The following is a 22,195-nucleotide window of genomic DNA, read 5'->3' as shown; positions in this document are numbered from 1 at the left end:
CTAATCTCATGTAATCTTCTGGATCAAGTCTGGAATGCTGTTTTGTTTTTACAGCTGTTAATTTTCAGAAACCAACCTCATATAAATATGTAGGCCTGAAAGGTAGTATCTTTGTATCGCCATTTTCAATAATTTTGGATATTCATCTCGAAGAGAAAGCCCAAATTTTTCCCAAGTAATCTTGAAACAAGCACCTACTACTTCATCAGTGACAGGTTGATGAGATCTTCCTTTCACTTAATGGTAATTTCGGGGCATGAAGAAATTTCAAAAGCAAAGGGATCCAATACAACTTTTTTCTGGAGTACATTAAATCGTGTGGAAAAATTCTTAATTAGCATTGTTAGGTGGATGCAATGACATCCCTAAATTGTATAATGTCAATATTATTGCTATTAACAAAATCAGAAAAAATGGGAACATTTCAGTATTGTTTTGCTCAAATTCAGTTTTCCAAAGGTTAAGTTTATTTTTGAAAGCTTCTGAGTATTAATATATTTGTTCCCTGTCCTTGAAGACTTAAATTTAAATCATTAAGTTTTTCAAATATACCAACAAGGTAGCTAAGTTTTCCAAGCCATTTTTTAATTGTAAACAATTGAGCAAGGTTCTGATTTGTATCTAATAAAAACAATAAAACTTCATGTTTGAGGCCAAAAAGATGTCGCAACACTACCACTGGACAACCACCTCACTTTTCGTATATAAAAGAAGCGTTTCATAAGCAGGTACCATTTCATTATAAAGTATAGTGAAAAGTCTGCTATTTATAAAAGTCTGCTTCAACTTTCAATAAAGTTGATCACACTTACTGCATCTTTCAAAACTTTGTGCAAATCAGTTTGCATTTCCTTCGCTACTAATACTTCCGTATGTGTAATGCAATGATTAAAAACTGTATTTGGAGCAATTTCCTTTACTTTTCCTTTTAAACCTTTATTTAATGCAGCCATCAGTACAGATCACAACACAGTTGTTCCACGTTGATTATTTGTTTGAAAGAAAATATTTATAACATCAAAAATCTTCTGACCGTTTGTTCTTCCTTCCAAAGCTTTTCAAATTAAAAAATCCTCCAAAATATCCCCCTTGTAGCAGTATCCAACACATACAATAAGTTGAGTGAGGTTTGAAATATCTGTGGATTCATCTAACTTTATTGCTAAAATTGGACTTTCTCTCAATCGATTTAATAAATTGAATTTTATGTTGTCCGATAATTGTAATATGCCGTGAAACTGTCTCTAGACAGAGGAATGGTTTTTAAATCGTTAATACGCTTTTCTCCATGCATAATTGAAATAATTTTTATTGCAGCAAGGAGAATGCACCGAATTACGAAGCAGAATAAAGCTTGCGTGCTATATATTGTATACACACTTGCTATGTATATTTATTGCTACCACACATTCACACTTCTGGCCTTCAGCAATTTGAGAATTTGTGCTGCAGGAAGCACGAATTAAGAGCTAAAGGGATTAATTGAGCAGTACTTCTCAGTATTTGAGTAGTACTGAGAAGTATCAATACATACTGAGAGTCACACTACTCAGCTGCTTTTTGTGGGTCCGTAGCCAGTGAGCAAATTAGGCGTATTCCTGATGGGGTAAGCAGTAGGGCTCATTCGTATCTCAGAAATATATCTACTTGAATTAAGTAGATATATTCAAGTAGATAGGTCTCTACACTTACAGTATTGAAAAAGTAATTTTAACAACAGGTTTTTAGCTTTTATGTATACAAAAAATAAATTTATTTTAAAATTTCTGTGACTCCTTTAATTTATCCCGCAACCCCTCTGAGGGCCATGCACCACTGGCCTATTTCACGTAGATATAACCAATCAAAAAACTGATGTCTTTGAAAATATTTCACATTTTCAAATAGTTTTCAGTATTGAGATATTACTGCAGAACAGACAGGAACCATCCCATGAACAATCACACTTCAGTCCGATCTCTACTGGGAATGGACTAGGACCACCAGCAGATCAGCTGCCAAATGCTATATGGCGATCTGAAGGGGGTACCCTTACTCTATTCATCTTTAATTCCCTATCCCTGGCAGGAGGGAGAGGAGACGTGCTCTGTTTCCTCCCTACCCTACCCTGCCAACCCATCTCTACACCTGGTGGGGCATGGGCCTGCCTCACTGACCACCTGGGGTCACCTTCTCTATTGTCCCCATACTTCTGCCTTTCACCCCAGTCTTCAGCCTCCCCACACTCTACCTGTATACCCTATCTATGGCAGGGGGAGATAACGTTTCTTCATCTCCCCCACCTGCCATCCAAACTTCCCTCTGGTGTGACATGGGCATGCCACACTGCCTAGCAGAGGTCATCTCCTCTATTGACCCCTTACTTCTACTTTTACCTACCAGTCTTCAGCCTCCCCTCCCTCCCACTATTATCTTTCATCTAACGTATAGCCCACATGTCTAAATTTAATAACAAAATTCTGCCCAACCTATTAGGCCTTTTAACACATCTCTCTAGCATTCTACCCCCAACCAACGATTTCCTAACATCAATCTTATTAAGAATTAACGTCAAATGCTTGGATTTTTTTTTTTTTTTTTAGGTCCTAGCCACTGAAATCCCAGGAAACTAGGTGGTAGGACCTGCCAGAGCAACTTGTCATGATTCTGGACAGACCCAGCTAGCCTCCACGTGGCAATGTATGGGCAACGTCGGGCCCCACTAGGGCCTGGCAGCCAATAAGCCGGACAAACAATGGGCACAACACATCACACTGCATAGACATGGCCCACACACTTTCAAGTCTCTGGCTTGACAGTGTACTGTCCTCGATACAGCGAACACATGCAGAGATGGGAGAAATCCCAGATGCCGTCTGACACAAACATACCTTATACCTTATATTGAGATATTACTACAACACTCAAGATATACTACACTTATTTGTAAGTTTCCTTTTGCTTCCTATGCAAACTTTCTAAGTGTTAGCACTTTAAAAATATTGGATAGTTAGCCACAGGAAACTGTTATGCAAATAGCTGTGAATCTTAAGAATTCTTGAAATGCAGTACAGTTATTTGCCATTACCATTTATGTAATAGTTCATATATATAAAATGGTTTGACATGCACTATTACATGAAAACTGACACATATCATTGATGTACTATGTGAGAATGGCAGAACAACTCATCCTCAAATACCTCACATCTAGTTTCATTATACTGAAGCAGCAACATGCATGTCTATACCTCATTGCTTGCTTGTTCTGGATTTTTATTTTTTTTGGAATCTTTCACATAATGAGAGAGATACAAATAACCTACCAAATACCCTTGAAAATGAACAACAGGAGCATTGCAACAGCAATGGTCAAACTGTCCTTCTATGGGTTTGCAGATAACCATTAGTATTATAACCCTATTACTTCAATAAATACTTTAAGATGTTATTTTTAATATCTTACCTGTTTAGACTTTGCTTTTATAAACATACTTTGATGTATCAACTAATTAGTAATAGTGTTTTTCTAATTTCTTAATTATATTCTACTTTGACTTTTTTATTAACACCTGTAAAATGTGGGATTTCAAAAGTGATGCCTCAATGAATGATGCCTCAATGATATGTACCTTGTGGATAAAATTATCCCAAATGGTCTTCATCATACAGCAACACCTCCATCAAAAATATATTAGAATGGAAAAAATAATACACTGGAAAAACAGTGTAAGTTATCAATATTCCACAAATTCATTACTCAATATAAAAGAAAAAAATAAAGCCTTACTTTTGTAATACATCGAATTCCAAAAACCACAAACACAGGAAAACTGTGTTCCTGATCCAAAAATGCAAAAGAGTCGTCGTTAACCATCACAGAGTCGTCGTTAACCATCTTGTATAGGTTGATGCTAGCTGTTTGAAAGCAGTAGTGGCACCCAGGCACAATTAGAAAAGCACCTTCACAATACCACACTTTATATTTTCCAAATGTGGAATACCTGTGGAGAATTTTTCTGCACTTGATTAAAACACTGGACATCTGTTAGCCACAGCATAGAGCTTACAGGCAATCTATGTCATAACTAGACTGATTCTTCTCGATAATATCATTAGCACTGACCAAACAGTGCAAGGCATTCAGAGTTTTTCTTGGATGATAAACACAAGGAAACATTAATTTAAATCAAAAGGGATAAATGCAGAAATTTGCCTTCAGCCAGAGTCACTGGCTATTTGAATAAATTTCCACTTTTGTGGAAATTTATTCAAATTGTTTTGGAAGTTTTTTTTTTTTTTTTTTTATGAGAACCCCAAACATGAGAGGTATTAGAACCTATAGTACTTAGTACCGTGTTTGGGTTGGAGGTTGAGAAGACGAAAGAAGATATTTTTGACATTGGACTTGAACTTCTGTAGATTGTAATTTTCAGGAAATACGTATGAAGGGAGGTTGTTCCAGAAAACGGCAGTTGAATGAATAAATGAGGAAGATGAAAAGTTAGTTCTGTGGGTTTGAAGTTGGACAGTAAATGGATGTTGGCTGGTGGCGGCATGTGTTCGGACTGTTTTGAAAGAGAGAGCGGGAATTATAGAAGCCAATTCAGAAGAACAGTGCCCATGGAAGTATCTGTAGAAGAGGCATGCAGCAGAAACAGTACGTCTATGAGAAAGCGAGTGGAGAGACTCTGTTAGAGATGAATCATTAATTAACCTAACTGCCCTCTTCTGAATGGAATCAAGAAGCCTGAGAGAGGTTTTGGAGGCACCACCCCCAGATGTGGGAACAATATTCCATGGCAGGGCCGATTTGCGATTTATACAGAGTGAGCAGCTGTTTGGAAGAAAAGTAACGTCGAGAGCGAAAGAGAAAACCAAGTTTTTAGATGCAGAGGAAGCAATATTTGTAATATGCTTGTGCCAAGAGAGATTAGAAGTCAGGGTAATCCCCGAAAGAGATATATCATTTTGCCTAGAAATCGGAATGTCACTAAAGATAAGCATAGGAGCAGAAGAATCCTTTTTGCGAGATATAAGACAAGACTGAGTTTTAGAAGGGTTGAAATCAACTAAGTTGTCTTTGCCCCACTGGAGAATTACCTGAAGATCGGCATTGAAGGAATTGGCAGCAGATTTTCGAGAACTTGAAGCTGATTGAGCAGGACAAGGTTTCTCAAAATGGAAAGTTGAATGCAATGTGCTATCATCGGCAAAACTATGGATAGGATTTCCAATCAATGGAAGAAGGTCATTGATATACAAGAGGAAAAGAGTGGGGTAAAGAACTGAACCTTGGGGGACATCGGCATTAGTGGAGAAGTTAGAAGACAGAGAGCCATCTACCATCACCCTCAGTGAGCGATCAGAGAGAAAACTGGATAACCAATTACTAAAAACAGATGGCAAACCATAAGATGGAAGCTTATTTAGAAGACCTTTGTGCCAAACACGATCAAAAGCCTTTGAGATGTCAAGAGCAACTACTTGTGTTTCACCGAACCTTTCCATTGAATTAGTCCATAAATGGGTAACATAAGCCAGAATATCACCAGTGGATCGACACTGACGGAATCCATACTGGCGATCGTTGATCAGACGGAAGGTTTCTGGGTAGTTTAAGAGTTGGCGGTTAATTGATTTCTCCATTACTTTAGAAAGAGTAGAAGTAATTGCAATGGGACGATAACTGGATGGGAGGGATTTGTCACCCTTTTTAGGAACTAGCTGGATATGAGCAAATTTCCAAGCAGAAGGAAAAACATCTTGGGAATAAGAAAGTGAAAAAAGGCGGCAAAGAATAGGAATAAGTTCAGGGGCACAGGTTTTGAGAACAAGTGGAGAAATACCATCAGGACCTGGAGCTTTCTTAGCATCAAGATTCATCAAAATCCTTCTGATATCCTTTTGACGGAAGACCACAGGAGGCATTGAATGGAGCGTGTTAGGAATGGTGGGAGGTGTTTTACCAAGATCATTAATACATGAGCTGGAAGAAAAATGGGATGCTAGCAGGTCAGCTTTATCCTTGGCTGAAGTGACAACAGAACCATCTGGTTTGGACAGAGGTGGGAGCAGAGATGGGCAAAAGTTGCGGCCAATAGCTTTGGCAAGAGACCAGAATGCTCGGCTACCATTAGGGCAAGAAGCAAGTTTTCTACTCTTAGCCTGTTCAAACTCTAGTTTGGACAGATTAATAACTGCTTTACAATTGTTGCGAGCTTTGGTGTAGGCAGAAAATGAAACTGAAGAATTAGAAACAAGCCAATTACAATATGCAACATTCTTCTCTTGGACAGCCTTAGCACATTTATTGGAAAACCAAGGTTTAGATAAAGGACGAGATTTTAAAGTGGAGTGTGGGATAAAGGATTCCATTCCTGCAAAAATAATTTCACTGACACGATCTGAGCAAACATTGACATCAGAAGTTTTGAAACAGTAATCAGACCAAGGAAAAGAAGAAAAGAAGTCTCGCAGGTCATCCCATTTTGCATTCTTGTAATGCCAAACAATACGAGGTTGGGAATAGCCATGAGATAAAGGTTCCATTAGAGAAGAGACAATCACCAAGTTGTGATCTGAAGTGCCAAAAGGACCTCTCACTTCGACCTTGTACTTAGAAGGGTTGTTTGTGAGAAAAAGATCAAGTGTATTGGCTGTATGGTTAGGATTGTCCACTATTCTTGTAGGTAAATGAACAATCTGTGCAAGGTCATTAGTAATTGCAAAAGCCTCAGCATCTCGACCAGCTGGGTCGGTGTGACTAGAAAATGGAAGCCAGCTGGAGTTGTGAACGTTAAAATCACCAAGGAAAATTACCTCACTGTTAGGAAAGTTGGACTGGAGAAAGTCAAGTTGCAAAGAGAGGAAGTCAAAGAGCTCCAAGTGATTAGTGGAGTTGGGAGAACGGTAGAGAAAACAGATGAATTTGACACAATGAGGTAGAGAGATTTTAAGCCAGAGAAGATCAAAGAGAGGAGATTCCAAATTGCCAAGTCTCTGACAGGGAATATCAGAACGGACATATGCACAAGTACCACCTTTGAGGTGAAAGGAATCATACAGCAAATAATTTGGACATCTGAAATGAGAAGTAGTTGAATCAACTGATAACTGAGATTCAGTCAGAAAAAGTACATGGGGTTTGGAAGACTGCAAGTGGAAATGGACATCATTGAGATTGGAATTGAGACCACGTATATTTGTGAAATGAATTAGGAAGTCCTTGGGAGGTTTAGATCTTTTCGCAGATAAGCTTGCTCTATTATTTGGACAATTCATGGTGTATTCAATGGTAAGAAAAAGTGGGTGGGACATGCTGTATGAAGTAATGAAATTTTTGGATATGGCGTACATGTGGTAAGAATATACCCAGATCCTTGACATAACGTAGCCTCGACAATGCTCCCCGCATACACACTACTCGGACTCCCTCCAGTTACTATCTGGCAGAGTAGAGGTAGAAAGATTATACACTAGCTGATCCGGAAGCCTCCTAGAGAGTTACCAATAGGTTTGGTCCGGTGTACTATCTAGCGGCCGGCCTGCGAACACCGTTTTAGAGCTGTACCCTCGAAATGTAAGGAATATTGGATCTCGCCACGACATTCATCATAACCTCCAAAATCATCAATCATACTGCATGAAGGAAGAGATAGGGAAGGGTTGGCCAGACCTTAGCTCTAGAGACTAAACATGGGTTCCACCACTTCAAGCCTCCAATAAGCAAAGTGGTGGTATTTCACCAGTTGATGAGAGTCATCTACCACCTAGTACTGCCTGGTAACATAGAGGGGCGGCGTTCCTCCATGTGGTGTGGGCGCCACACCTCGACCCCTGCTTACGTTGGTTCACACCTGGGTGGTCACCCACCATGTACTTGTGCATGGAGGTTATACCCAGGATTACTAACAGTCCCACCATCGTGAAGGTGCAAGCAGAGGATTTGGCTGTCATAGACCGTCCGGACTTCACCGAAATTGGGTGCACTTGACTTAAGTGTCACCTGAATATCAGTTCCATCAGCGTTTTAGACTCCCAGGTAGCAAGATTTGGTAGTTGTTGGCGCATCGGCTTCTGTGGCCATATTGCACCTCCCAAGGTTTTTTGCAGTACTTTGATCCAAGCCCGAGGCGGGAATCGAACCCGCGACCTTTGGGTTGCCGGGCAGGTACTTTACCCACTCGGCTAGCCCGGTCGGCTAACCCAGGTAGCAAGAACAGCTTGTCTGGCATATCTGAGAGAATGTCTATGACAACCTCAAGGACCATGTGGATATGGATAAGTGAGTGGATAGTTTGAATAAATTTAAAGAATTTGACAAATTATTAAAAGGAATGGGAACATGAAGTAAGTAGTAGTAGTGGCATGTGATGCAAGAAAGCAAGTGTATGAGCTTATGCAGCATCAGTCAAAAAAAAAAAAAATTTGCACAACCATTCCCTCTAAATGTTTGTCCAGTTATTCCTTAAATTTATTTAACCTATCAACTTCCACAACGACAGATAGAAGTTTGTTCCAGCAATTAACCATCCACTGGCTAAAGGCAAATTTCCGCACATCTATTCTACATCTGTCTTTCCTTAATTTGAATTTATGCCCTCTTAGGTTCGTAATCTGAACAAGTGGAAGAATCCCTTCAGAATTCAGCGTGCTCAACCCATTCAAGGCCTTATACACCTCAATCAGATCACCACGCAGGTGCCTAGTCTCCAACCATTGCAATTTGCAGAACTTAAGCCTCTCTTGGTAAGAAAATCCCTTCATTCCCCTCACCAATCTTGTCCTTCTCTGTACACACTCAAGCAAATCGACATCCTTCCTAAAATGAGGCCTCCAGACCTGTATGTAGTACTCAAGGCGTGGCCTGACCATTGCCTTATACAGAGGGACAATCACCTCCTTTTCACTGCTAGCAAAATTCCTATATATCATTGACAAAACCCCATGACATACCAGGGCAGGTATGTATTACCTGCCCTGGCTGCCTATCTGCATTGCTCAGAAAACTTCATATCTGACTGCACAATTACTCCAAGGTCTTTTTCATTTTCTACCACCTTAAGTGTGGTAACACACAGTTGGTACGTTTCTCTGGGGTTACTTCTACCCATATGCAGTACTTTGCATTTGTCAAGGTTAAACTTCAGTTGCGCCACTTCTCAGCCCATCTGCCCAAATTTTCTAGATCCTGTCGCAGCAGCACACTGCCATTAACAACCCTACCAACCTTTGTATCATCTGAAAACTTCGACACTAAGCCTGATATACCTTCATCAATATCATTGATAAATATACAAAACAACAGTGGACCCAACAACGAACTCTGTGGTACTCCACTAATAAGATTAGTCCACGAACAGCAGCACCCATTGATCACCACCCACTCAACCATCCTTAAAAGTTTAAGGTAAAAACTTTTATCTTAAACAAGTTTATTATTATTTTCTACTTACAGAATTTTTCCACCCTGTGTTGGGTTACTAAACAATGTGTTTTATTGGTATACAAACTGTGTTGAAATTTTTATAGTACATGCTGCCATCTTTTATCTGAATATCAGTATCAAGTGCATGGCGTGGGTGGTTATTATGTCCAGTTACTTTATTATTATTGTTAGTTGAAAAACTCTCTGACTATCCTATAAGTATTCAGAATTGCGGCTTTCTACAATTCCGTGAAGTGTTCTTGTCAGGGTAATTTCTTTGATGGGTGACTAAGTTGATATTTATTAACACCTGTAAAATATCTCGATTTTTTGATTTCCTATTACTGGTATTATTTTATTTATTTTTTTATGGAATTAATGTTTGAACATTAAAGCACAACCAGACAATCTTGATTTCTTTTCCTTCATGGCATTATTTTTGTGTGTGTGTGTGAGAGAGAGAGATTTCATCAACACTAAAAATGTCATTCAATTTTGTATCAACTGTAGTAGCACCTTATTTTCAATCTTCACAATACTGTTGCATAAAAAATGCACATACAAATGTACACATCTACATTTTTCATGTGAGAGTTCTGGAAATGTGTACATAGTTCAATGTTTTTAAAGTCACTAAACAATGTGTTTTATTGGTATACAAACTGTGTTGAAATTTTTATAGTACATGCTGCCATCTTTTATCTGAATTTCCAAATAATTATAGACAGTTTATAATAGATAGCACCACAAATATATCAGTAAAAATTGGAGGAGAGGATTACACCCATTGAACTTCATATCTAGAATTTGATAAAACTGAATCAAGTAACTCATAAATAGATACAGAGGATTTTATTCCATCAAAAAAGTTTTAAGTTAAATTTTTTTTAATTCTAATTTGAATAGATTAATATTTTAATGCATTTAGATACAAATGTTTCCATTTTTATATTTCAAAATTCCATGAAAAAACTTGCTCCACAGAGTCCACTGCTATCAAAAATTTACTAAGGGCGAATCCATCGAAATGAAGTAAAGGGTTAAATTTAGTGGTTGTTCTATCCTAGTTGGTCAGCAAATTTTTCTGCTTTTCCCACAAAATCAGACTAATAAAAAATATTATTAGTCTACGTAATAAAATATATCAGAAGATATTTTTTATTATTTTACAAATTTCAACCAGGTCACCATACCTTCCAAAAAATAAATTTTGGAACAATTCTGCTCAGGGGCCACCTTTTTTTTCTGTAGCACTTGGTACTAAAACTTTGTTTTTAATGACTGCTGAAAGAGTACTTTCCAGAATCCCAAAATAAAAAAACAAATTACTTATCAGTTGTTTATGTTAAGCTGTTAGCAATTTTTGCTGACAGCCTAATGTAGTTCAGTTAAATGTAATTTCATAATCTAGGAAAGGATGTCACGTGCTCTTGTTTTACAAAAAATTACACCATAACTGAATATACAATACTGCCAAATACAGAATCCAATTCCTCCTCTCATTGGTAAATATTTACCTTTTGGAAGTTTCACATGTGAATTTACAGGTCATAAGCATGTTTTTTTAATCACACCTCTCTGAACTTGCTCCCCCCCTCTCCCACCCTAATCTTACTACTGATATCTACAAACTGCACATATTCTGCTCTAAACGTGCAGTACAGTACATTGATTATTAAAACCAAAAATCTTCTTAAGGGAAAAATATGGTACATTTTGATTATTTGAATCAGTTGTCTGAAATGCGATTCTAAAAAGCATCAGATTCTAATAAACAGTGGCTTATTCTATTAAATAGCATATATTGCATATCAAAGCATTAGAGAATAGTCACTGGTGTCTGCCATAATGTGAAATAAAGTCAGTAATAGACTTTATCTGCCATGGTATCAAGTAAAGTCTAAGTCACAGTGTGAAGTATAAAAACTGAGTCACGGTATGAAGTAAAGAGGTTACAGCAGACACTGGTATCTGCCAATGCAGGAGATGTGTTAAAGTTAAATATAAAATGATAATTACCACCAAGATTTTTAAAAATTCAAAGTTTAACCTTATTTAATATGCAAGCACTTGCAAAAGAACTTACCCTAAATCAAGTGAATATTTATTTAATATGCAATAAATGTAATTTAAGATTCATTTAATATCAATTTATTTAATATGCAACCTTATTTAATATGCAAATGCTTGCAAAAGAACATACCCTAAATCGAGTGAAGCGTCTTCTCCATGAACGTAGTCCACTTTGCCAGACAAGATGAAGAACTTCTCTATCATAGTCAATATTAACTCCTTCATGAGTGATAGTAAAACTAAATGCAACTGCTGAGTGAGCTTCTGCCATAAGCTTTATGCTAAAAGGGAAAAAAAAATGAAGAAAATATTAATTCTATGAACTATTTACAAATATGAATTCAGATTCATAAAATCAATTACTTTAAATACCTGAATGATAAGACCAATATTTAAGTTATCTTATATGAATGGTATATCACGCTGAAACAAAAAGACCTACACAAGTCAATATTTAATAAAGAAATCAATAATAAAGAAAGCAATTATGTTATATCAGTATTAAGATCATTACTAAAACTTCAGGTTAACAAAGATGGTGGTCAAGTTATGGCAGTGTCTTAGCTTATTCCAGAGTATTTATCATACTGCAAAACTGAGTCATGTGGAGAGAAGGGAGTACTGCACAAAGGTGACCCCAAAAATATATGTAATTTAAAACCCTTATAGCATGGGGTCTTTAGACTTTTTAGGGAGAGAGGGAGGGAAGAAGGCAAAAGTTATACCTCTGCAGATAATTAACTTTCACAAGCACATCTAAGAGCAAAAAAAAAAAAAAAAAAAGCCCTGCAGGCACAATACAGCCGTAAATAAGAGAAATCAAAACTTTTTGTTTATACAATCTGTTTATTGATACATAAATAAATAAAATCGGAAACATTATTCAAAATGGCCACCTCCTGGTCTTTAGTAATCCACAATCCATTTATCTATAATAGTTCATACAGTGTACTATTTCACAAGCATAGCTAAATTTGAATGATGAGTGTCCAAAATTAAATTCAACCTATTTTTTTTTTTTTATGAAAACCCCAAACACGAAAGGTATCAAAACCTATAGTACTCAGTACCGTGCATGGGTTGAAGGAGAAGTATGGGGGAAGGGGGATGCCGGAAACTTTTCTCTAGAGACTAAACATAGGTTTCGCCACTTCAAGCCTCCAATAAGCAAAGTGGTGGTATTTCACTGGTTGATGAAAGTCATCTACCACTAGTAAATACTGGCTTCACAATGTTCATTTCTGAATGTCAATATTAGGATGACTTTTGAAGCATGATATGAACCCCAACTCTGACAATCAGTGACTGGCAAGTTGAGGTAAGCACTCCCGAAGGTTCAGGTCAGCACCCCAGAAGGGAGAGCTGACCTGAAGATTATTTGATCCCTATTTGATTCAGTTTACCTTGACATGGTAGGGTTAGGGTGGTATCCCTGGTTTCCTGGCCATCACCTTCTGCCTATTGAAAGGATTTTGATAAATTTGGGCAGACAAACTGCCTGAAAACACCTAATGGATGGAGCAATTTGAAAATGATGGAGATTGCCCTCTTTTGTGCAGTGCTATAAGAGCTACTATTTTTTTTTTTTTTTTTTGTCTCTCAACTTCAAGTTAATCAAAGAGAACATAATTACTGCTAATGTTATTAGTAGAGTTCCCTGGAGTTCGGCCTATTGTTGTTTTGTATATTTATCAATGATACTGATGAAGGTATAACGGGCTTAATGTTGAAGTTTGCAGCTGATATGAAGGTTGGAAGGGTTGTTAATGACAGGATGCTACTGCAACAGGATCTAGAAAAGTTGAGCAGATGGGCTGAGAAGTGGCAAATGAAGTTTAATATTGACAAATGCCAAGTACTGCATATGGGTAGCAGTAACCCCAGAGAAATGTACGAACTGTGTGGTACTACACTCGTGGTAGTGGAGAATGAAAAAGACCAGGGGGGGGGGGTAATTGTGCAGTCTGATATGAAGTTTTCAGAGCAGGGCAGACAAGCTGCCACAGCAGGTCATGGGGTCTTATCAATGATATACAGGAATTTTGCTAGCAGGGATGTACAAGGCAATGGTTGGGCCACACTTTGAGTACCGTGTACAGATCTGGAGGCCTTATTTTAGGAAGGATGTAGAGTTGCTAGAACGAGTACAGAGAAGGGCAACAAGACTGGTGAGGGGAACAAAGGGGTGAAGAAAGGCTTAAGTTCTGCAAATGGCAGCATCTGGAGACCAGGCATCTGCGAGGTGATCTGATTGAGGTGTATAAGGCCTTGAATGGTTTGAGCAGGCTCAATGCTAATCGGATTCTTTCTCTTGCTCAAATTACAAACTTGAGGGGGCATAAACTCAAACTGAGGAAAGGCAGTTGTAGAATAAATATGCGGAAATTTGCCTTTAGCCAGCGAGTAGTTGATTGTTGGAACAAATTTCCATCTGTTGTTGTGGAAGTTACAGCTTCAATAAATTCAAGGAAGTGTACAAACTTTTGGAGTGAATGGAAGGGGGTTTTTTGGGTTTTTTTTGGCTGATGCTGTATAAGCTTGCTTATATTCCTCTGCTAATGCTAACTGCAGACTGGACATCAGAAAACTTGAAGTCAATCAAGAATAACTGCTTTGGAATAATAACACACACTGCAATTACAAGCTTCTTGTAATTGCAGCCCTTTTACAGAGCTTGTATCTAATATTCGGGATCCGCACCATACAGGATATACAAGTTTACAACCTACCACTTAATCTTGTATAATGAAAGGCTAAATTAAGAATTTGAGTTTGTGTATTTGCTTGTTTGTTTGTATTTTTAGTGGAAAATGTTATAAAAGCTTTGGATTATAATTTTTTTCTTATATATGGAAGTTAAATCTTCTATTTCTATCAAAGTTGTGGTAGGATATTTTATTATTATTTGGCATTTATTCATAAACAGTATATAAATTTACAATTATTACAAAATACTTTTGTACTATAAAAACTAATTTTAAATTATTTTAGATTCACAACATTCTAAATACAGAAAGGCTATAAAAAAATAAAATATTTCGATAATATGATACAAGCCAAAGTGCAAAGTATTAAAGCAACATACAATGACATCTACCTAACTTGATTATTCCAAATTTCAAAGTTCAGCAGTCACACCAATATTACAAAAATAAAAAGGATTATATTACAAATATAAAAAGTTTTAGCCCAATTCTAAGCACATGCTGTTTGAAAGGGCAATCTGGTTTTTAATTTTTTATTTATCAAGGGCAGATGTCTTAATGTATTTCTGTAATTGATAAAATATGTTCTGCAATTGTTAATCAATACATTGTATAGTCTTTGTAACAAAATGTTTTGTAATCAAAATTTATTGGTAAGAAAACAAAAATTATTATATACAAGTATATATATTATTTCAACGTACAAGTGTATATTATTTCAATAATAATATACAAGTGTATAAGTATGGAGACGTCATCTGAAAAAAAGACATTGAGCTTCTTGAAAGGGCCCCAAGACATGAACTCGAATGGTGTGATTGGAAAAGGATGACCATACGAGGAATGACTGATTATGTGGGCTACAGAGCTTGGCAATAGACCTCAGAAGTGACCTGATTGAAGTTTATAAAGCTCTGAGAGGGATTAGCAAAATGAATTAAAGTTATAAAGAATTCCTGAACTCGGGAGTGTAAATTCAAATTAGATGGGTTGAGGTTTAGATTAGATTGTAGGAAGTTTACTTTTAGCCAGTGAGTCATTGATTGCTGGAACAGGTTGCCTTCAATGGTAGGCAAGGCTGACAGTTTGAATAAATTAAAGGGTCAACTGGATAGTTACCTGTGTGAAGCGGGAAGCAATATAACTTGTATTTTCTTATCTACATGGTGGTTTGTTTTGTTTTTTTTTGATAGTGCAGCAAAAGCCTGTGCCTTCCTTGCAATATATAACGAATACTATATCTGCTTATTTCCAAAATATGTATATAAAAAATAAAAAAAAGTCACAGATTGATTGTCAGCTCTTATGCCTTGGGTACATACCTGCCCACTAATGAAGAATCAACAACCCCCCCCCTAATTTTCCAAAATGGTGCCATATGGGTTGGTGGTACTCGGAGGACAAACAACAGACCTCCACTGAGAAGAGTTACAGTATAACGATACCTTATATACAAACTTCAGTTTGCTTCTATTAAACTATGTACTAAAATAATACTAAAGCACTAACTTGTAAGGCAGTTTAACATTCTTGTAGTTTAAGGCTTTACAGTCACTGCATTCTCCCCTGGCCTGCACCACAACTGAAGAATAACAGCAAGTTGAGGTGCCCAGCAGTGCATACTAGAAAGCAAGAGTCGAACAAATTAAATGAAAGTCAGAAGAATGAATGACAGAGTAAGTATACGAGAAAAAGAACCCAAACCAAAATTGTTACAGTTTAGCCCTAGTTTTAATCTTTTATATTCTTACTTATTTAGCTAAACTATTATGCCTTATAATTTAAATTTACATTACATACCACTGCATCTCCCCCCCATTGTGTGATAAAAAAAATATAACGCTACAACAACATTCCACTCCCCATACACCTTTAAATCTCAAGCCTTCAGAGAGTTCTGTGTCACCTGTACAAAGAATACAATTATAAATCAACAGGGATTACCTTTATTTTAGATATAGGAAGCTTCTTTTCCAACTCTCCTAGTCCAACTCGCTAATAATTCTTGGAGATGGCGATATCTATTTTGTAAACCAGGTGGGACATCTTATTTCTTTTGGTCCTATAGTTGGACTTTAGAGTTTAGGACCAAAAGAAATAAGATGTCCCACCTGATTTACAAAATAGATATCACCATCCTCAAGAATTATTAGCGAGTTGGACTAGGAGAGTTGGAAAAGAAGCTTCCTATATTTAAAATAAAGGTAATCCCTGTTGATTTATAATATAATAGAATATAGGAATTATCGAGCACTTAATAGCTCTCAATTATCAAAAGAATACAATGCGGAGATGGGGGGAACCCCTGGCGCCGTCAGACAACTAACACACTTTACACTTTGTCCTAGATTATATATACTTACAATGATAACAAAATATAACATTAAACATTTGATTGACTGTAACTAATATACAAAATATTAAAAGAAAAATTTTTAGAACCTGATGTAGCTGAGTGGTCTGGAGCAAGGGTGCAGTAGCACACACTTTGAATGGACTATGGTTCAAGCCTGCATGACTGCTAAATACAATTAATGACTGTATTCATTATTTATTGTAAACTCCTGTGACTGGTCATGCCAAAGTATAAACAAGAACAAGATTCTGTATCAGTAGGAATAAAATAAAACCACATTCCTCAAAAGCAATAACCTGGATGACAAAGCTCAATTAGTTTCCACAAATCTTGAGTGCAAGATAATTTTACTTATTATTGAGAGACAAATTTATTAGTATTAATAGAGGAAAACTGACGTAAATCAGATTTATTCAGTATTAGCCTTTTAAAAAATAAAGATACAGTCACCTAATTTCATCTAAACATCTGTACAATCCTTCCTTAAATTTATATACATTCTAGTTCTACATGATTAAATGGTAACTTTAACAGTTAATGACCTTTAAGGAAAAAAAAAAAAAAAAAAAAGAACGAAAAAATCTCTCCTATCTGGTGTACAACCATCCTTCTTTAATTTAAGCACAACTCCTCTAGTTTGTACTACCTGTGAAAAACAAGATATCTCCATTATTTAATTTACTGAAGCCTCTCAAAGCCTTATATACCTTGTATATAAACTTTGCAACCCACAACAGTGTCCTCTCTCTCTCTCTCCCCCCCCCATGTTTTATTCAGTTATTTTCATTTAATTTTATTTTTTTTTTACCATTTGGGCCTTTTTTTACTTATGCTGATGATATAGTATGTGGCCAATATCAACAATGATTAATTGTGCTCCTAATTTAGGTTTTTTTTGCGAGTTATAGTAAATGCTCCCATATGAATGAACTGGATATCATAAGAAATCGCTCATCTTACGCATTTTATCTGCACAGGCTCAGCAAAAGATAAGTAATTCTATATATTCTTTGGTTTGTACAAATGCATTCTTTCAAAGTGGATGCCATATTAGCATTAGTTGAGACATATGATCCAATATCTTCCAACTAATGTAATTGCTATACAGCATCAGCAAAAAAAAAAAACCTTCCCATCCATTCACTCCAAAAGTTTGTACACTTCTTCCATGAATTTATTTAAGCTATCAACTTCCACAACAACAGAAGGAAGTTTCTTCCAGCAATCAACTACCCACTGGCTAAAGGCAAATTTCCACACATTTATTCTACAACTATCTTTCCTCAGTTTGAGTTTATGCCCCATCAGGTTTGTAATCTGAGCAAGAAGGAAGAATCTGATTAGCATTGAGCCTGCTCAAACCATTCAAGGCCTTATACACATCAATCAGATCATCTCACTGATGCCTAGTCCCCAGATGCTGCAATTTACAGAACTTAAGCCTTTCTTCATAAGCACAGACCTTTGTTCCTCTCACCAATCTTGTTGCCCTTCTCTGTATTCATTCTAGCAACTCTACATCCTTCCTAAAATGAGGCCTCCAGACCTGAACGCAGTACTCAAGGTGTAGCCTGACCACTGCCTTATACAAAGGGATAATCACCTCCTTGTCTCTGCTAGCAAAATTCCTATATATCATTGACAAAACTCCATGATCTGCTCTGGCAATCCATCTGTACAGAGATCTTCATATCTGACTGCACAATTACCCCCAGGTCTTTTTCATTCTCCACCTCCCTGAGTGTAGTACCACATAGTTGGTACATTTCTCTTGGGTTACTGCTACCCATATGCAGTACTGTACTTTGCATTTGTCAATGTTAAATTTCAGTTGCCACTTCTCAGCCCATCTGCCTAACTTTTCTAGATCCTGTTGCAGTAGCATACTGTCTTTACTGTCATTAACAACCATGCCAACTTTTGTATCATCTGCAAACTTAGACATTAAGCCTGATATACCTTCATTGATAAATACACAAAACATCATTGGGCCCAGCACCAAACCCTGGGGTTCGGTGCTGGGCCCATTCCTGAAATCTAAGTATATGATATCAGAATTATTTTTTGCATCCAGTTCCTTTGTGACCACATCGTAGTATCCAATCAAGTTGGTCAGACAAGACTTCCCCTTAACAAACCCATGCTGTGTTTGAACTATTACTGCAGTCTTGTCTAGGTGATCCTGTATCACCTCTTTAACCAGCGACTCCATTATTTTCTCCAAAAAAACAGAAGTTGAACTAACAGGTCTATAATTATGTGTCACCCTTTGTGAATTGGGGATACATTTGTACATCTTCAGTCCATGGGGACCTCCCTTGACTAAGAATGCTCCCATAATTATGGCTAAGGGTTTGCTTACTTCCCTTGCTGCCTCCTTATATAACTGGATAGATTCCATTGCCCCAGGTGCCTTTTTCCTCCAATTTGCTCTCAGTTATAACAAAATCACTTAGCTCCCTGTTCAAGTTTGATAAACTTCTGGCATTCCCCTCTGTGAATAACTCCTCATGTGTGAATGTAGATGCAAAATACTCATTCAATTTATCAGCTACTTGAGCAGGATCATCAATAGTCAAACCATCTATGTTAAGTGGACCAATCTGATTCATCCCTTTCCTTTTAGAGTTTACATAAGTAAAGAACACTGCTGTTTTTCCTTTGTATCCTTTGCCAAAGATTTCTCCTAATCTGCCTTTGCCTGCCTAACCTCCTTTGTGATTTGATTACAGACTAGCTTATATCTGCTGTAGGCTTCTGTATCGCCTGAAAATTTATATGCACCCCATGCATTTTTATTCTCTGCCACAAGCCTCATTAATTTATCTGACATCCATTTAGGCCTAAACCTTGACCAGTATTTCTTAGTTAGTATGAAAAAGCATAGTAGCCTCCAAGATTAAGTCCCTGAAGGCTTCCTATTTAGAAATCACTGTTGGTAACATCATCAGTTGATCCCACTGTATAGAATTTAAAAACTGTCTCAGACCACTGTAGTCACCTTTACGAAAACAAAAACCCTTCCCTTTACCCTTAATGGTAGTTACAACTTTAAGTAAATCCCACATCAGTACACCTAGTGGTTTCTTACTGTTCTCATTTAACATAAAGTTGTTTTAGTGGACACTAGCTGCACTGACCACTACACCACTTTTACATTTCATTTCACCTCCTTGCCCATAGCATTGTATTAACAGCAGGGGGTCCTACTAACTTCCTACTAAGCTACATAACAATACTTGTATTAATGATTTGTAAAATTACTGCATTCTCGTCCTTAAGCCTGCTTAAACATTGAAGGAGAATTTTGTTATTGTAAACGCATCAAAAAAATAATTAACCTAGAAAATAAGTGCAAACCCATAAAATGTTCAAAATATCATGCCCTTATCTGTCAGGGCTGCTGTGGACTATAGTACCTTACCCCAGTGTTTCTCAATCTTTTCATTGCTGTGTCACACTTTTAAAGACGCTAAACTTTTGCGGCACACTTTTAAAGATGCTAAACTTTTGCAGTATACTACAATCACTACTATACTCATATATTCACAAATGGGAAGTTATTTCTGTTGGGTATATGTAATACGACACTTATTATTCATTTTAAATGCTTTTAGTATCTCTTTTTTGAACGTACATGAATTACATGAAATTTACTTGAAAGAATAGCTGCACCAAGAATCAAAACAAGATGTCACATTGACTGCCGGAAGATGTGGTGTAAATAAATTAATTTTTTGTTTGAATTAATTTTTATTATAAAATTTGGATTTATTATTATTTTTTTTATTATTTGCATTTTACGTATTTTATGCATGTATTTTAATCAATCAATTACATCAGTATATGTAATGAAAGGAAATCAAAGTGAGAAACAGTGCTGATATGATTCCAACATTTGGAAACACTCTTTTTTATAAAGTAATTATGAAGTGTCACAACACCCATTTTAGAAGCTTTGCACTAGGGAGCAACAGAGATGTGTGGCCAAGATATGTTTAAGCATATTTCCTATTTTTTTTTATCTCCTTCGATTTTATCTGAAACAAGCATCCCTGGTTGTGATGTGTATTATAATTTTTAACAAGTTAGTTTATTTTTGTCTGCCAAATCTGCATCTATTGTTATATCCATAATCTATGAAGGAAATTTATTTCTCCCTAGTTTGCAAAGCTATAGGAAGGTGGATTTTTGGCAGCACAATCTGCCCACTCATTCTCAAGAATGCAACATATCCCAAAATCTAACAAAAGGTAACTGTCTGCTTTTTTATGAAGATAAGATGGCCTGACATTATTTAGAGGAAAAGTGACAATTTTTTGTACGGTACTTGGACATCATCATGTAGTGTGGCAATTTCCCACTTTTAAAGATTAATAGCTCAAAAATTACAGGTCATATCGAAAAGTGTTCTTACATTGCATTCAGTACATGTGGGAGTTTTCTTTAACAAAAAAAAAAAAAAAAAAAAAACACACTGGAATTTGACCACTGGGTGGATGGCACAAAGTGATTAATTTAGAAAAATGACACAAAAGGTACATTTTTCACCAATCTTTACTGACAGTGAAATCTCCATGTGTACACAATTATTAGCATTAGTTAAGGCATATAATGCAAGAAAGCAAGCTTATACAACATCAACCAAAAAAAAAAAAAAAAACTCTTCCCATTTCACCCATTTACTCACTCCAAATGTTTGTTTAATTCAGACTTAAATTTATTTAAGCTATCAACTTCCATAACAACAGATGGAAGTCTGTTCCAGCAATCAACTACCTACTAACTAAAGGCAAATTTTTTTCTCAAATTGAACCTATGCCCCCTCACATTCTTAATCTGAGCAAGTGGAAGTATCCTATCAGCATCGAGCCTGCTCAAACCATTCAAGGCCTTGTACACCTCCATATCACCTCACAGGTGCCTAATCTCCAGATGCTGCAATTTACAGAACTTAAGCCTTTCTTCGTAAGTGCACCCCCTTTGTTCCTCTGACCAATCTTGTTGCCCTTCTCTGTACTCCTTCAAGCAACTTCACATCCTTCCTAAAATGAGGCTGTTTGTTTATGGGCTTTACGACGCAAGGGCAGCAAGGCCATAATGCACCTTTAAAATGAGGCCTCCAGATGTATATGCAGTACTCAAGGTGTGGCCTGACCATTGCTTTATACAAAGGAATAATCACCTTGTCTCTGCTAGCACAATTCCTATATATCATTGATAAAACTCCATGACCTGCTCTGGCAGTGCAGAGGTCCTCCATAAAAAATTATGGAGGACCTCTGCACTGCTCAGAGAACTTCATATCTGACTGCACAATTTACCCCCAAGTCTTTTTCATTCTCCACCTCCCTGAGTATAGTACCACATACTTGGTACATTTCTCTTGGGTTACTGCTACCAATATGCAGTACTTTGAATTTCAGTTGTCACTTCTCAGTACATCTGCCTAACTTTTCTAGATCCTGTTGCATTAGTATACTGTCTTTATTGTCATTCACAACTCTGCCAACCTTTGTATTATCTGCAAACTTGGACATTAAGCCTGATATACCTTCATCGATATCATTGATAAATACACAAAACAACAATGAGCCCAGCACTGAACCTTGGGGGACTCCACTAATACATTAGTCCACGTAGAATAGTGTC

General features: G+C 36.8%; 1 protein-coding gene across 3 annotated transcripts in view; it reads right to left on the bottom strand.

The window, feature by feature from the left end:
• The window catches only part of whd (carnitine O-palmitoyltransferase whd), a 333,289-nt gene that overhangs the window by 292,510 nt on the left and 18,584 nt on the right, over positions 1-22,195 (bottom strand). For 2 of the 3 annotated variants that reach the window (XM_090381653.1, XM_090381652.1), the window contains exon 2: positions 11,613-11,763. In XM_090381653.1, coding sequence (XP_090237779.1) covers positions 11,613-11,753 — 141 coding nt within the window. In that variant the 5' untranslated portion in view covers positions 11,754-11,763. Of the gene's footprint in view, positions 1-11,612; positions 11,764-15,696; positions 15,810-22,195 lie in introns of all 3 variants that reach the window. The other variant, XM_090381654.1, reaches the window with a different exon arrangement.

Source organism: Mastigoproctus giganteus, chromosome 9, assembly GCF_048544385.1.
Source record: "Mastigoproctus giganteus isolate SK-2022 chromosome 9, ASM4854438v1, whole genome shotgun sequence".
Classification (NCBI taxonomy): Eukaryota; Metazoa; Arthropoda; class Arachnida; order Uropygi; family Thelyphonidae; genus Mastigoproctus; species Mastigoproctus giganteus.
This window is presented reverse-complemented; position numbering and strand designations above follow the sequence as displayed.